General features: G+C 43.1%; 1 protein-coding gene across 3 annotated transcripts in view; it reads right to left on the bottom strand.

Annotated features, from left to right (window-relative positions):
* Nucleotides 1-5,531: 5,531 nt before the first annotated feature.
* The window catches only part of larp7 (La ribonucleoprotein 7, transcriptional regulator), a 40,992-nt gene continuing 29,056 nt past the window's right edge, over nt 5,532-17,467 (bottom strand). For all 3 annotated transcript variants that reach the window (XM_067990954.1, XM_067990955.1, XM_067990956.1), the window contains 4 exons: nt 12,950-13,074; nt 10,557-10,716; nt 6,296-6,387; nt 5,532-6,157 (listed from right to left, as the gene is read on the bottom strand). In XM_067990954.1, coding sequence (XP_067847055.1) covers nt 6,077-6,157; nt 6,296-6,387; nt 10,557-10,716; nt 12,950-13,074 — 458 coding nt within the window. In that variant the 3' untranslated portion in view covers nt 5,532-6,076. The remainder of the gene's footprint in view (nt 6,158-6,295; nt 6,388-10,556; nt 10,717-12,949; nt 13,075-17,467) is intronic.

A 17,467-nucleotide genomic window follows, 5' to 3' on the forward strand; every position in this document is an offset into this window, starting at 1 on the left:
TCTGTTTTATGAAAGCTGTAACATAGCTATTTAAAAGCAGTTATAATGGACAATATTCATCCATGCCCAAACTGCAATCTGATAGGCTTTTTAAATGAGGTCCATAAATAACCTGGAATCCGATGTGTCCGTATGTATGCATTTGCAGATCAATTTTAGTTAAAGAGACACTCTCATGTCTGAGCAGGAGTATTCATCACATTCAAACAATGGAATTATGTTTTTGCAATGCAAACATAAACTTTGAAGCATCAATTGCACCTTAGCATCTTACAAATAAAAAGATGGGCACAATGACCAGCTTTTGCGGATTTATAGTTGTGTTTTGGATGGAATCTTTTTTAAGATGCAATTAATTTCTTTTAACACAAGACTTTCCTTGTTATTTTCTCTCTCCCCCACCCCACTTATAAACTTTAGATTCCCCACATTATTTTCCTGACAGGGTAGTCAGGTCACCTGCTGCCAGGCGTCCAAGAATTCTACTCTTTAATGGACTGCTACTGAGTGTGGAGAAATAGTGAGTTGTCCCCTTTCAGGACAAATGCCCGTAACTTTACATTAGATTTAGAGCTACCAACACAGACATCGGTTCCATCTGCAGGCACTTTTACTGTCCTCCAGTTCCACTGACTCCTGGTGCACAGTTGTCGCGGAGTCAACAGCAATGGCTAACGTGCACTTACTGACTTCTATATGGTTGGCAGCAGAGGCGACTTTTTGTTTGTCTGGAACTACAATCATCTTTGTTGGCCTCTGAAATGCACTGAACCAGTTCAGCGACCGTTGTGCAATGAGGCACCTTGCCACATCAGCATGCTGCACTGCACGAGCCGGTCACTTGCTGCAGTTCTGATGCTGGTGCACAGTTCCATGGGTCCTCATCATCAGGCATCAGGGCACACACATGGCAGTTATGGAATCATCAAGAATGACAGTAAAAGCAAAAAAAAGACTGACAGTGGTTCTGTTCATGAGAAAAAGTGGTTGAGGGAGTGTAAAGCAAAAGGATCACTGAAGAGTTTGCATACTGTTTAAACATAACTTAAAAAAATTACATCTTTTTAAAAAGACATTAATGTGCATTTCTGCAAGCTGCTGTACTTTGGATCTGTCGTTACCAAACACTTCTGGTAGACACAGTTTAGCATTAAGTGAAATGGGATATACAGTAATATTGCTCACAGTATATTTTTCTTGCATTTTATATTTTGACTTCAAAATAATTTCACACAAAGTCTGCATCTAGAATTTGAAGTGAGAGGTGTGAAAGAGGAAGTAGTTGTTAGCTGTGAATAACCCAATGAATACAAAACACAGTTGCCTGTGGAACTGCAATGAATGACATTCCATCAGACTTCACAATTAAGTATCCGCTGAAAGCAGATTGGTCCCTGAAGTGTTAGTGGTCCTCATTCATCAAGCAGAGTTGGACCACATGCTGTGAATCAATCCTGCATACTAAAAGTCTCCACCCCATGCAGAGACAAGTCTTGCATATTAAAAACCCACAGGGAAGAACATGTACCATCCTCACAAAATATTCATTTCAGAACACCCCAAGCGGCCTTAGGCAACTTCCCCTGCTGCTTCCCTTTCTGTCACATTTATATCCAGTGGGAGTATTTCTGTATTGTCCCAAGGCTGTTGGTGCTCAACGAGTTCACCCGACTTACATTTTAGGGTGGGTTTCATAGCACCAGCAGCAACACTGAAATAGTGGTTGGTGCATGCAGTTGTTCCAAAAATCACAACCACATTTTCTTTCTTCAACAATAACTTGCATTTATATAGCGCTTTAATGTAGTAAAATGTCCGAAGGCACTTCACAGGAGTGAATATCAAACAAAATTTGATACCAAACCACATAAGGAAATATTAGGACAGATGACCAAAAGTTTGGTCAAAGAGGTAGGTTTTAAGGAGCGTCTTAAAGGAGGTGAGAGAAGTAGAGAGGTGTAGGGAGGGAATTCCAGGGCTTAGGGCCTAGGCAGCTGAAGGTACGGCTGCCAATGGTGGAGCGATTAAAATTGGGGATGCGCAGGAGGGAAGTATTGGAGGAGCGAAGAGACCTCAGAGGGCTGGAGGTTAGAGATGAGGAGGAGCGAAGCCATAGAGGAATTTGAAAACAAGGGCGAGAATTTTAAAATCGACGAGTTCTCAGTCCGGGAGCCAGTGAACACAGAGGTTATGGGTGAACAGGACTTGGTGCTAGTTAGGATACAGGCAGCAGAGTTTTGGATGAGATCAAGTTTATGGAGGGTGGAAGATGGGAGGTCAGCCAGGACAGCATTGGAATAGTCAAGTCTAGAGGTATCAAAGACATAGATGAGGGTTTCAGCAGCAGATGGGGCGAGGCAGGGGAGGAGACTGGCGAGGAGGTGGAAGTAGGCAGTCCTGGTGATGGAGTGGACATGTAGTCGGAAGCTCATCTCAGTGTCACGTAGGACACTAAGGTTGCGAACGGTCCGGTTCAGCCTCAGACAGCGGCCAGGAAGAGAGATGGGGTCAGTGGCTAGTCGTTGACCTTCCCCGATGTCAGGGGAACGAGAGAACACTGCAGATACTACATTGCTAGTCTCCACACGCAGGACGAATGTTCATAAAAATGGAGAGATGCTGCTTCTGGTGCTTATTATGCTTGCTACTCCTGCAGCACAAAGACCAGCATCTGCTGGATGCTGGTCATCCTTCCTCCCCTACAAAGGCTCAGCTGGTTAAGGCAGTAAGTTGAGCCATACAGACCAGGAAGGTTTCAGATTCAATTCCTGGTCTGTGTTAATTATAGCTAATTTCAACCAAGGCAATGATAAGATGCTACAATTAAGGATGGGGAAAAGAAAAGCCATTCCTAAACCTGATCACTATCCCAGCAATCCTGCAGGAAGTGCAGGTAGTTGAAGACAGGATTAGATTCAGCTATGAATTTTTGCCCCCTCTCCACCCTCAGGTGCAATCGAATAACCCATCAACACTAGGCTCACACATGAAGAGGAGCAATGGAGGATGAAGGGGACCCATGGAATTGTACCCCAGCCAACAGTCAATGACTTCAAGAAAAGGGAGGGACAGAAACTACATCAAAAGATAGGTTGCGTTTATATTCTAGAACCGCTTTAGGAAGCAATTCTGGCTCATATGCTGGGTACTGTAAAAACCACCCCCATTTATATTGGACGATTTCCACAGCAACCAAAACAACACTAAACAGAGGCTAGAGGCGTATCTGTAAATAACTGGTTATTGCAGGCTGCAATGATAGTAGGAACCACCTAGCTTGCAAGTGGACAAAAAACACAACTGCCTCAAAAGCTCATTCAATTTTATTCTTTCATCCGCAGTGCAAATGCAGTAACTTTGTGAACGAAAATTAAATGGAACCACATTCATTATCTGTTTCAACAGTAAACAAAAGCACAAGTGAGAAGTGACTCCATGGGCATCTGATTTGCCTGAAAATGTTTGGAGGTCAAAATCTCGCTCTGGCATTATCACCATCCTGTGCTTACGCTGTTACATTAGTATCTGTGAGACTTTTCCTAACAGTATTGGAGATTTACACTGTCAGTGGGAATACTAATATGAAATTAGAAAGAACCTGCATTTATATGGTGCTTTTCATGACCCCAGGATGTCACAAAGTGCATCACAGCCAATGAGGTACTTTAGAAGTGTAATGAGCTATAGCTCTCCCCTCCTCCCCAATTCCAATAGCTCTCCCCCCTTCACTTCCCCAATTCCAATAGCTCTCCCCTCCCCAATTCCAATAGCTCTCCCCTTCCCCCTCACTTCCTCAATTCCAATAGCTGCCCCCTCCCTTCCCCAATTCCAATAGCTTTCCCCTCCCCCTTCACTTCCCCAATTCCAACAGCTCTCCCCTCCCCCCCTCACTTCCCCAATTCCAATAGCTTTCCCCTCCCCCCTTCACTTCCCCAATTCCAATAACTCTCCCCTCCCCAATTCCAATAGCTCTCCCCTCCCCCTTCACTTCCCCAATTCCAATAGCTCTCCCCTCTCACTTCCCCAATTCCAATAGCTCTCCCCTTCCCCCTCACTTCCTCAATTCCAATAGCTCCCCCCTCCCTTCCCCAATTCCAATAGCTCTCCCCTCCCCCCCTCACTTCCCCAATTCCAATAGCTTTCCCCTCCCCCCTTCACTTCCCCAATTCCAGTAGCTCTCCCCTCTCCCCCTTCACTTCCCTAATTCCAATAGCTCTCCCCTTCCCCAATTCCAATAGCTTTCCCCTCCCCCTTCACTTCCCCAATTCCAGTAGCTCTCCCCTCTCCCCCTTCACTTCCCCAATTCCAATAGCTCTCCCCTTCCCCAATTCCAATAGCTATCCCCTCCCCCCTCACTTCCCCAATTCCAATAGCTCTCCCCTCCCCCCTCACTTCCCCAATTCCAATAGCTCTCCCCTCTCCCCCTTCACTTCCCCAATTCCAATAGCTCTCCCCTTCCCCAATTCCAATAGCGCTCCCCTTCCCCTTCACTTCCCCAATTCCAATAGCTCTCCTCTCCCCTCCCCCCTCACTTCCCCAATTCCAATAGCTCTCCCCTCCCCCCTTCACTTCCCCAATTCCAATAGCTCTCCCCTCCCCCCTCACTTCCCCAATTCCAATAGCTTTCCCCTCCCCCCTTCACTTCCCCAATTCCAGTAGCTCTCCCCTCTCCCCCTTCACTTCCCCAATTCCAATAGCTTTCCCCTCCCCCTTCACTTCCCCAATTCCAGTAGCTCTCCCCTCTCACCCTTCACTTCCCCAATTCCAATAGCTCTCCCCTCCCCAATTCCAGTAGCTCTCCCCTCTCACCCTTCACTTCCCCAATTCCAATAGCTCTCCCCTCCCCAATTCCAATAGCTCTCCCCTTCCCCCTCACTTCCTCAATTCCAATAGCTCTCCCCTCCCCCCTCACTTCCCCAATTCCAATAGCTCTCCCCTCCCCCCTCACTTCCCCAATTCCAATAGCTATCCCCTCCCCCTTCACTTCCCCAATTCCAATAGCTATCCCCTCCCCCCTTCACTTCCCCAATTCCAATAGCTATCCCCTCCCCCCTTCACTTCCCCAATTCCAATAGCTCTCCCCTCTCCCCCCCACCTTCACTTCCCCAATTCCAATAGCTCTCCCCTCCCCCCACCCATCACTTCCCCAATTCCAATTGCTCTCCCCTCTTACAGATGCTGATTCTTGTAGGTCCATAGGCCTCCAGTATCTCGATTATGTGGCCATTCTCCATGTGTGAGCCTCGAGAGCAAGTGCCAGCAGACTACTGACCATGAAGCAGATCACAGTGGAGTCCGCTACTGTTCTCACCTCATGACTGCGTATGTACACTTTCCAGCAGGAGCTACAACACTGCGATCAGGAGCAGGAACTCTGGCTGATTTTTCTCTTCCCCAATTCAGAACTACAGAGGCCAACTCTGTTGCCCCAACTGAGATCATGTAACTCAGCACAGACTGGGAAATCAAACCTAGCATCTAATTGTTACCTTATAGAACCTGCCCATTAATAAAAATGGAAACATATCACATTTCTGTCTTCTATTTTGTAAGAATTTTTATTACTTGGGCTTCATATCTAACAAGGACAGACTCAATTGTCCATACACAAACCACGTACAAGTATTTGTGTAGATCTGCCCGACAACACAAAGGTATTTTTGAAAAATTGTTTATGTATACAAACAAATGTTTGCAAAGTGACTATTTTAAACAGTTTCATAAAGCAAAATTCTGGGACTATGCTTAAAATCATACACTTAAAATGATTATCCAACCTCACCTGCTATTTTAATGCATCTAAGCAGCTTTAATACCAGAAGAGAATCACAGAAGTTGATTTGTGGCTTTAAATCATTTATATCCAAGCCAATGAGAATGTAGCAGATCCAAATTTACACAATCCATAGAAAGCACAGAAAGTCAAACATATTACTGTATTTCTTAAAGTGTGACTGTGAACATCTTTCTGGCTACTGCAAACAGTATACATATTCAATATAAAAATGTTAAAATTCTTCAAAGTATAAAAAAAACCCTTTCAACAGAAAGAAGATACTTCAATGTATGACCGTCTTCAATCTTCGTCAGAGAAATGTATGTGCTTGCCAGCTTTGTGTGTCTTGGCCACGGTTATTTTTTCAGCCTTGACAATCAACTGCAACATAAAGAAGTTTGAAGAGCTTATTTATTTTCCTCAGTCCATAATAATATTAGTGGAAATAAAAATCTGATTTAAAACAAAAATCTCTGATTGGATTGAGCACTTTTCTTTTGTATGCACAGTGTAAACTACCTTCTCCATGCCCCGCTTTTTGTCCCGTGGACGGTTTAATTTTGCTTGTCTATCTACTAAAATCTTCTGCCAATAACGTTGTTCACCGTCACCTTTAGACAGAATGAAAACAGAATTTAAAAAAATACAAGAAACCATTTTAAAATGAAAGACTTGCATTTATATAGCGCCTTTCACGACCTCATGGCGTCCCAAAGCACTTCACATCCAATGAAGTACTTTTGGATTATAGTTACCGTTGTAATGTAGGAAACGCAGCAGCCAATTTGAACACAGCAAGATCCCACACAGTTGTATCTTCTACCATTCTTCTGCCCCAAGGATATTATGATGTGGAGATGCCGGTGATGGACTGGGGTTGACAATTGTAAACAATTTTACAACACCAAGTTATAGTCTTTACTGGGAGGCCTCCCATACCCCACCCAAATAGCCATTTTTCTGTGTGTGAACTTCGATAGTGAATGCCAGCAGGGGAGAGGAAGAAAAATACAGCCTCTCCTGAACCTGTCCTCACCGAATGGTCATTGACCTATCCACATAGTCATACACATTCCATCAGGGGCCACTGTAACCAGGTGAGAGAACCCTCGCTCAAAAAGCCCATAGGTCCTCGGGCTATTTGTTGCCTTTGCCTATTTGCAGTGCCTTGCCTGAGATCAGCTAACTCTGCATAGACCTAGGGATGACTCAGATACTCACTGCCTTCAGCAGCTGCACCACTGCACGCAACATTTTAAGTTTTATTTGTGGTGTTTTACAACATGGCCATGTGTTAACACATCTCAGCAACGTGGCAAAATATTGATTTTTATGTTTAGTGCAACTATTGTGCACCATTTTGATCCTTCCACCTTAAAAAGGAGATTTTGCCTCTAGAGGAGGTACAGAAAAGGAGCAACGAGGATGATTCCTGGCCTGAGTGCATTGAGCTCTAGAGATAGATTTGATTCCTCAGGTTTGGATTCGCTGGAGAAATGTAGACTTAGGATCTGATTCAAATATTTAAAATTATTAAGGGCATCAATAACCTTCAAGTAGATAGATTGTTTGAGGTGATTAGGCTGGGAAGAATTACGGGCCACCTATTTAAATTGAAAAAGCAGGAAGTCAGGTTAGATGCGTGGAAGTTTTATTTTCCTCATGCGGGCGATTGACCTAAGGAACAGCATTGTGGAGGTGGTAGTGAAGACTGTTTCCTTGTAGTCCTTCAAGAATGTGTTAAGATACATTTCTGAAAAAAAATCACATGATGGCAGAAAGAAGAAAAGTTTCCATGTTAATAGCCAATGTGTTTGGGGATTGCTGGAGTTTGTCTGATTGCCTGTGAGGGGTCAGAGAGGAATTTTTGAAAGGGATTTCCTGAATTGGCTACGATTTTTTTTTGTCTCTCCCAGGGATTGAGGGGATGGGGAAGGAAAGGAGGGTGGGTAGGTACATAAGGTTTAGTCCAGCAAGAAATGGGGTGAGCATATATGGGTCTGCTGACTTTTTCTCATCCTCAGTGCATAATAATCATTGGCAGTAAGAGTAGCAGTTTTTTGCACCAGCAATATCCCACAGCCAGCCACAAAATGTGCTCCAAGGTTCCATCCTTAGCCTCCTATTCCTTAACTATACACTGCCCCACAGCGACATTATCCACAAGCATGGGGCCAACCTTCATATATATGCAGATGATACCTAGCTCTACCTCTTCACTGCCACCCATGAATCCGTATCTATCACCGTGGCTGTCTGACATCAAGTGATGGATAAGCTAGAATTTCTTGTAGCTCAAAATGTGCAAGACCAGAGCAATCCTTTTTGCCCTCCTCCAATATCATTGTATCTTAGCTCCTAATTCCACTTCTCTTTCTGGATGCCCCCTCAATCTCAACCAAAATTGCATAGTTCCACTCAAATATCAACCCACTTCTTTGACTTGACTTTACAATTCCATCCTCTCTGGCCTCTCGAACTCCACCTCATCCAGAACTCCACTATCCTGCACAATATCCCACTCATCTACCAACCAGATCTTTGGCCATGTCCTTCAGGCACAGATTTCAAAATTCTTGACCTTGCCTTCATATCAATCAAAGACCTTGCCCCTGCTTGCTCTATGAATTCTGGTCCACAGCACATTCAACTGAGTGTTACGACTTCCTCCACCCTATCATTAGCGAGAAAGCCTAAAGCCACCTTGTCCCCACACATCATCGTATATCTCTCCCCACCTTCAAAAACCTCCTTAAAATCTATCTCTTCCAACTATGCTTTTGGTTACCTCCCCTTCCCCCTAGTTCCCATTCAAGTCTGGTGCTTATGAAGTTCTGCAATGTTGAATGCGCAATGTAAGTGCAAGTGTAAGTGAAATGAATCAACCAGTGAATCTCTTTATTTTAGCTAGTACTGGTTGAGTGAGGAATGCTCACCAGCAGAATTGCTCATGCTTCTATTAGCACTAGATCTTTAATATAAGAGGAAGAGGCAGATGGGGACGTGGTTTAATGCCTCACCTGAAGGACAGCATCTCTGGCAATGTACCACTCCCTCAATATCTCATTGGAATGTCTGCCTAGAATATGCACTCAAACTCCCAGTAGTAGGCACAGCTCTTCTGATTGGATAAATGTAAACAATCTTACAACACCAAGTTATAGTCCAACAATTTTATTTGAAAATCACAAGCTTTCGGAGGCTTCCTCCTTCCTCAGGTGAACGTTGTTGAAGCCTCCGAAAGCTTGTGAATTTAAAATAAAATTGTTGGACTATAACTTGGTGTTGTAAGATTGTTTACATTTGTCAACCCCAGTCCATCACCGGCATCTCCACTTCTGATTGGAGGCAAGAATGCTACCAAATAAGCCAAGCTGGCACACATGACTGCAGCATTGGCACCTCACTTTCAAATTAGAATTATTCGGCACAGGAAAATATGTTTTTATTTGTGTATGTACCCTTCACAACTGGACTACTCGATTAACTGGGGACTGGGTGGGGAAAGATAAGGAGGTTATTACTGTGGCACTGCAAATGGGACAAGTGGAGACGGAATTTGGACGGGACTGATTATGCTAGATCTTGGTGCTGTTTTGCTGATGTTGAGAAATTTCTGCCAGAAGTGGAGCAGGTGCTCCTTGCACCCACCCACCCTCCCTCCAGATGTCACCTAATGAGGTGGAACTGGTAGGATGACATTGTGTTAGAAATTCTGCCAGTTCTGCTGCATTTGTCCCCAACACTAACATGCCAGGACCAGATCCTAGATTAATTGAGGCCCATAACTTCAGCAAATAATAGTTTCCTAAACAGCACCTAAGAATTTCTCTGATTTTTTCCTACTCAAAGCTTTCTTTGGCTGGAGTAGCCAGTGTGTCCATAGTGGAAAGGTGTTGCTGAATTCCTGGCACGCCTGCTGGGGCAGGTGCCCAGATAGTATTGGAAACCCCTCGCAAATGACCCTGGATTTGGGACCGGGTTATGGCCACAGCAGGCTGGCAGGTTCCAGTAATTTAAGGCCCAAAGAGTTCTTTTGTCCATGCAAGTTTAATGCATCCTATTCCTAAACTGGTACACGTGGGAGTAATTATTAAAAGGAATGTTCAACACTAAGCTTATTATTTTCTCCTCTCTTGCATCAAGGCAAGGGTTGATGCTTAAGATTCTGGTGCAAAAACGGGAGAAAATAACCACTGATGCGGTAACCCATTAAAAGAATTATCTATAGCTAAATGGATATAGGTCCAGGCGCAGCAAGGACAATTTCAAAAGCATGTGTTGGTAGTCATTTTTGTCAAGTGTATGATTGCCTCTACTTTTCTACCCGTACTGCACATGCGGGGTCAGGTTGAGTGTTTTGAGACGGCTGCTGAAAGGCACATGGAAATTCTCAACAGTATATATCCCCTTGCACTCCTGCATAGATGCATAGCTTCCATTCAGCACCATCCCACTGCAGACAACGGAGATAAGCAGCTCAGCATTGTCGGGGTTTGAACCACCTTTTAATCAATCATTCTTCTTTCCCCTCTTCCCTCCCCTCCCCCCACCCTTGGCAATTCACTGCTTCATTAATATGTTTTTTTTATTTACTATGTCCTACAGTTAAAATCTTAGAACCTCTTCTGACAGGCTAGATTACATTTTAAAAGACATACAATGTAGAGTGATTTGGAAAATAACTCAACTTTTGACGATAAAATAGGCTGAGATATTTTCATGCAAGAGTTAAATATTTGTTCAGGAACCTAGATTTTGAAAATTTACTAAAGCTGACCTGAGAGAAGCTCAAGTTTCCAGTTGTACTTGCTCTGTATCTCTCGTTGTGCTCTCATCACAGTTTGGGCATCTGCAGGGGTTTTAAACCGAGCATGTCCCTCAGTATCTCCTTCGAGCAGGTCCACGTACAAAACCTCAGATGTCTCCATCAAAGCATCCTTCACACAAAAAGTAAACAGTTTATTGGAGAGCAGTCAAATTAAACAGTCCATTAAAAAAAGCAAACAAACAAAGCAATGGGGATAATTTCTAAAGGAATAGAATTGAAAAGCAGAGAAGTTATGTTAAACTGATATAGAACCTTGGTTAGACCATACTTTCTATGCACAATTCTGGCCTCCATATTGCAAAAAAGATGTAGAGGCACTGGAGAAGGTGCAAAAAAGATTTATAAGGATAATAACAGAATTGAAAGGTTATAACTACCAGGAAAGACTGAACAGGCTGGGGCTCCTTTCTTTAGGGGTTGGAGTATAAGAGTAAGGAAGTCTTGCTGCAATTATATGGGACTCTGGTGAGACCTCACCTGGAGTACTATGTACAATTTTGGTCTCCTTACCTAAGGAAGGATATTCTTGCCTTAGAGGGGGTGCAATGAAGGTTCACTAGATTGATTCCTGGGATGAGAGGGTTGTCCTATGAGGAGAGGTTGAGTAGAATGGGCATATACTCTCTGGAGTTTAGAAGAATGAGAGGTGATCTCATTGAAACGTATAAAATTCTTAGAGGGCTTGACAGGGTAGAAGCTGAGAGGCTGTTTCCCCTGACTAGAGAGTCTAGAACTAGGGGTCATGGTCTCAAGATAAGGGATCAGCCATTTAGGACCGAGATTGAGGAAAAATGTCTTCACTCAGAGGATTGTGAATCTTTGGAATTCTCTACCCCAGAGGGCTGTGGACGCTCAGTCGTTGAGCATAAGACTGAGGTCGATAGATTTTTGGACACTAAGGGAACCAAGGGATATGGGGATAGGGTGGGAAAGTGGAGCTGACATGGAAGATCAGCCATGATCTTATTGAATGGCGGAGCAGGCTCGAGGGGCCGTGTGGCCTACTCCTGCTCCTGTTTCTTATGCTCGAAGGTTGAGGGGGTGACCTGATAGAGGTCTTTAACAGTAAGTCTTTGGAGAAGTTGCCGAAGTAGTTCTCCAGTACCTCACCCAAGTGGTCCTTCCTTGTGTGCTGGTGGGCTAAACAGACATCGGGCTGTCATAGACGAGCCTTAACCTGACGTCTATTTATTTACTTCCCATTAAGTTTGGAGGGGTGATAACCAGCAGCAAGAACTCTCGGTCGAGGTCAACTGCAGCACTCTCACTACTGCCTGGCTGAGAGCAGCAAACTCTTCTTTTTGTTACCCGAGCAGTTGTTTTTCACATCTGAACCTTGTCAGGGGCTGGCAGACTATCCAACTGTGGGAAACATCACATCTGAGCCCAATCTTCTCCTCAACCAACATTTAGACATGTGAACTTTCAGTACAAGTCACTGGATAGTGATCAGGAATGGGAACTCTTTATTGGATTTTCCCATGCCTGTTGTAGAGCCATTACTGTTGCCCTTGCTAAGATTTGTAAACAATTTTACAACACCAAGTTATAGTCCAGCAATTTTATTTTAAATTCACAAGCTTTCGGAGATTTCCTCCTTCCTCAGGCAAATGTTTGCCTGAGGAAGGAGGAAATCTCCGAAAGCTTGTGAATTTAAAATAAAATTGCTGGACTATAACTTGGTGTTGTAAAATTGTTTACAATTGTCAACCCCAGTCCATCACCGGCATCTCCACATCTTGCTAAGATTGACCAACTCAGCATAGAGCAGGGATCAAATCTAGAATCTTCCTGGTCTACATGGCTCCATATCAAGCCAGGCACTGCATTTATCCACAGAGTCGTTAAGAAAGGAAATGGAACTTAAAAACTTCAATTCAAACTACAATTCAAAATCAATGTTTGATTTGTGACAAAAACTTTGGAGTTATTCTGTGATGGAGAGGGAGGGGTAGACTATAGGTTTCTAAAGAAGGTTGAGCTAAATGGGCTGCGTAACCTTTATGATCAGTAATTTGTTTTTTGACCATCAGCAAGTTCTCGTTCAGACCTTTTGGAGGGAAAAAAATATATAAATATGAAGGCACTTTGTGAATACTAGTCCGGGTGTGTTCTTTTAAACTTTAACCGTAATGGAAATAAAAGATATTTCCGAAATCTACACTAACTCCTAATCTTGTAATATCTATTTGAAATGTCATAAGAGCGCAGAAAAAGATTAGAACACCAAGAAAACCACTTCTATCTACACAAACAGCACATACAAAATGTTACAGGACAATAGGCTGCTCAGAGAACTGTTTCTCTTTTAAAAAAAGCCTAGCTCGAGGGCACACATTTACCTTGATCTGTTTCCTGCCCAGCAGGGGCTCAGTACTGGTGATCTTCACAATGACTCCACTCACAAACTGAGGCCCCAGGGTGTTAACCTTCACAGAGGGCTGGGTTCCTTCATCGTTATCCTTTGCTTTAGAAGAAGAGAACAATATGGTCTGCATCAATAGCTTTGAAATTCAAGATATTTTACACTAACACATTCATTCAAAGAAATCTAGCATTCCTCCCCCTCCCCAACAGTCCAAGCACAATTTCAAAGCCTTTTGTTTTTCAAAACTATTTGCATGCTAATTAAACTTACATCTTCCAGTTGATTCCCCTTAGAGAATGTAAATTCCTAAAACTCTGAAGATTAACCTTGAATGCTCCCCTGATTCTTAATGAATTTGTCCGGTGAGTAGTGGAGGCATACAGACCAGGGGTTCCCAGGTTTGATCCTGTCTAGGCAGAGTTAAATTGATCTTATGTGGGCAATGGTATGGGTGCTACAATTTGGGGTGGTGGGGAGTAAAGAGAGACAGAATAGAACAGCCAGAGATCCTGCTCCCACTGTAGAAATCCTTTAGATGGGCATGTTTGTGTGTGTGCGCACGTACACATCTGGTGAGGTCAGGATTAGGCTCGCCAGATAGACGGAGGGCATAACTGAACAGTCTTCTAAATATTCACCATCAAGGCTCACGCATGAATAGCGACAAGGTACCAGAAGGCAACTGTCGCTTGTATAACCAAAGCCTTGTAAGGACTAAAACATCTTTATGAGGAGAGAAAATTAGCTTAATGTTGCAGTTTCATGGATGCTGGTAGCACTTGGGTACTTCTCCCAAGTAACCATGCGAGCCTAGACGGTGGGGGTTGACTAGTTCTTTGGGTTCAGCCGTCATGCCCCCTTCCCCACTCGACCGCAGTCAATCATATCTTCATCTGATGCCCACAAAAGGTAAGTTGGTCACCAGATAGTAGAAAAGAGTTGGAACCCTCTCTGATTTGTTTTCTCCTTTTCAGCACAATGGGCATTGAGTCCTGAACAACAGCACCTCTACAACCCCACCCATTGTTAATAGCTAAAAGGTGGGGATCAAATATGGGACCTTCTTAGCCTGTTTGACCCAATTCGATATTGATCATTGCAATTACTCACTCAACCATTAGTAAGATTTCAAATAAACTTTACCCACTCACCATCAGTTTGCTCAAATACACATGATGGGTTGTTGGCTTCCAGTCCCCCAATGCTGCAAATTTAAAATTCTCATCCTTTAAAATTAATTCATGGCTACTCCCCTACCTACCTCTAAACTCATCCAGCCCTACAACCCCCCCTCCCTGCCAACCTCAATATTCCTCTGACTCTGGTCTTTGTGCTTCCCTCTCGCCCTTCGGCATCAATAACCGTGACTTCAGCCGTCTAGGCCTCTCACCCTAGAATTTCCTCCCTAAGTCCACCGCCTCCCCACCTTTAATACCCTCCTTAAAACCTACTGCCTTGACCAAGTTTGTGCTCACCCCTAAAAATATCTCCTTCTATGGCTCAGTGTCAGTTTTTTCTGATTATTCTATGATTAAAGACGTTACATAAATGCGAGCTGTTGTTGGCCACTCGAATAATTCTTTCAATATTTCTTAAATTTATCACTGAAGTTTTAAATTGAGGTGCTGTGTGATGTGATTTTGCACTTATTTTGGACATGTGCAATAACGTGGACAACCCGCTTCTTTCTGGTAATGAATGCCTCGAAATTAGGTCACTTACAGCACTGAGAACAATATGCTAGAATATTCACCCAATTTCTTCCATCCAAGCACAGAAATAGATAAGTCCCAAAAGTGCATTAAAGTGCACTACCAAAACTGCATAATTAATAACCCAAGCTGTATTCATTAAAAAAAAATCATGCCCCAATGTTGATTCAAACTGGCTCGAAGCATTTTTTTTGGTCAACTGATATCTATCATCGTGTTTAAGAGGTTTCAACATAAGCTATTGAAAGATCTACACCCACCTGTAGGATTTTGGTTTGTCGAATATGTAACGTACACTCTTCCCTTAACAGACAGGCATCTCACTTACCCAAGTGTGCACAGAGGTGCTAATGGAGTATAATCAGCTAAAATTGGGCAGTTTACCAAAGGAGGGTGCAAAGCTGCATGTTACTTGTCCAGCTGAGACCACCCTATGCAGTAGGACTTTGGCCTGCAGGACTACCAGCAGCCGAGTCAGAAGAATCCCAATCCTCAGTGACCGGTCCTTCTCTCCAAATTCAATTACTGGGTCGTGCCGGCTAGTCCACTATCAATAGTGCCCTGAAACACTACGGGCCTAGGTGGTTTAGGTATCGTGTTAGTAAATCTGCCACAGGAAGTTGACTTTGCTCTGAACTTTCATCTTTCCCCACAAAGAAATAACTAATCAATCACTAGCTGGTTGCTGGATAACTGACAAGCTTGAGCCCTCGCTAGGTGAATGGATGGTATTAGGAGCTCTTCACAAGTGACGGTAGTCACCATAAAATGCAGGGTTTCTGGTTACCAACATCCTCCTGACCACAACATGAACATACACCATACCCTATTAAACTGTGGTTCCACAGTTTAAAAGTGCTTGTCTCTCTGCAACCCAATCATGGTAGATACCAGGCTCAGAATATGGGAGCGTGTGTTCGAATATCCAGCACCGGCTAACATAAGCACCGAAGCAAATAACCTCCAATTGTGTGCAACACAACAGTGCACACAATTTTGTCTGACACACATCAAGATTTGATAAAAGAATGCAAATGAAACAGTGATCATGTTTAGCTTAGATCAAGATAACCTCTTTTGAGTTCAAAAGATAAACTAACCTGAATTAATTTAATCTCCCGGAATAAAAAGAATAGTTTCTCCAACTTATGTTAGTTACGCAGGTTTTAGATTTCCTATCATTCCTTTCTAATGTATTCGCCAAGTTCCAGACAAGACTTACAGCAAGATTACTAAGATGAACAAAACACTGCAGCTTAACTAATTTTTTTTTAAAACTAAGCACTAAAAGCTACTGTTCTATATATTTTTACTTCACTTCTGCTGAGCTCTACAGCTGAGAGTTAACAGTACAAAATGGGGCAGTGACAGATGTACAATATATAAGCGGCTGAATTTTTACAAACATTTTCGTGTTGTAATCCTATCAAAAATTCAGCGAGTTCACATACAAACACAGTATTGTGGACATTTGCCTGGATGACATCAGTTAAGATCAAATAGGGAATGGAAACACAATGATATTTTCCTTTGAACCAGGAATGGAAGGAAGGAAAGCCTTTTTTTCCTCTAGTTCTCTGGTTGTCAGTTAATCAAACTCCGTTTACACAACACTTCCTCAAAAAGAATCAAAAAGTTCAGGTTGATAATCGCGATTACACAAACACAATACGTGATTTAAAAAAAAATAAAACAAATTCCCAATTTTTCTCCTGAAGGCACGATTATTGTAGAGGTCCTATTTGAAAGGCACAGGACCACTGTCAGTATTTTGCCCAAGTGCCCATACTTCAGGGTGTGTAGCAGTGTCAGGAAGCTATTTGCATGGACGATATCACAGCTGTGCCCGAACCTACCCTTGTTTGATGTCCAAACCTAAGTAGGTTCCAACAGGGTTCAATGGAGACTGATCAAAAGCAGGGTTATTCCTTCCCTCACCCAAGGTAACAGAGGCCAATGTAGCACCCCAACTCCCGCCCCAGTGGAGATCAGTTAGCACAACACAGTCCAAATATTCTAGGCTGCGTGATGTAGTAGTACATGATGCAGTGCTTTTACCCATTAGGTCACCAGGAGGGCTCATTTCACACTTAAGGTTAAAAAAAAGTATCCAACAAAAATCATCCAGAGGCATCATCAGAGAAATGACACAAGTAACATTTATAAATCAGCAAGTGGCACAAACTGCACCCATTCAAATGTAGGGAAATGCCATTTAACACAGTGGAACATGTATATGCCTTTTTTTTTTAAGACTGACACTTATCAAAATGTGAGATGAATGATATGCTGCATGTCTGATCATCTGCCATGTGGCAAAGCTATGATATGAATGCGTTTTGTGATTGAGCATACATTTAAATAAAGTGCCTTTCATGACGTCAGCATTTCAGAACCAATGAAATATTTTTGAAATGTAATCACTGCTGTAATGTTAGAAAACAAGGCAGCTAATTTACACACAGCAAGGCCCCACAAACAGGAATGAAATAAATGACCAGTTAATCGGTTTTTAGTAATGTTGGTTGAGAGATAAATGTTGGCCAGGACACCAGAACTCCTCAGCTTTTTCAAATAGTTCCATGGGATCTTTTACATCCATCTGAGAGGGCAGACAGGGCCTCGGTTTAATGTCTCATCCGAAACATGGCAACTCCGACAATGCAGCACTTCCGTCAGTGCTGCATTGAAGTTTCAGGCTAAATTATGTGCTCAAGTCTCTTAAGTGGGGTGGAGAGGTAGAATTGCATTTCATCTCCACACGTCTCGATGCTCCTGTG

The sequence above is a fragment of the Heptranchias perlo genome, chromosome 1, assembly GCF_035084215.1.
Source record: "Heptranchias perlo isolate sHepPer1 chromosome 1, sHepPer1.hap1, whole genome shotgun sequence".
In the NCBI taxonomy this organism is placed as follows: domain Eukaryota; kingdom Metazoa; phylum Chordata; class Chondrichthyes; order Hexanchiformes; family Hexanchidae; genus Heptranchias; species Heptranchias perlo.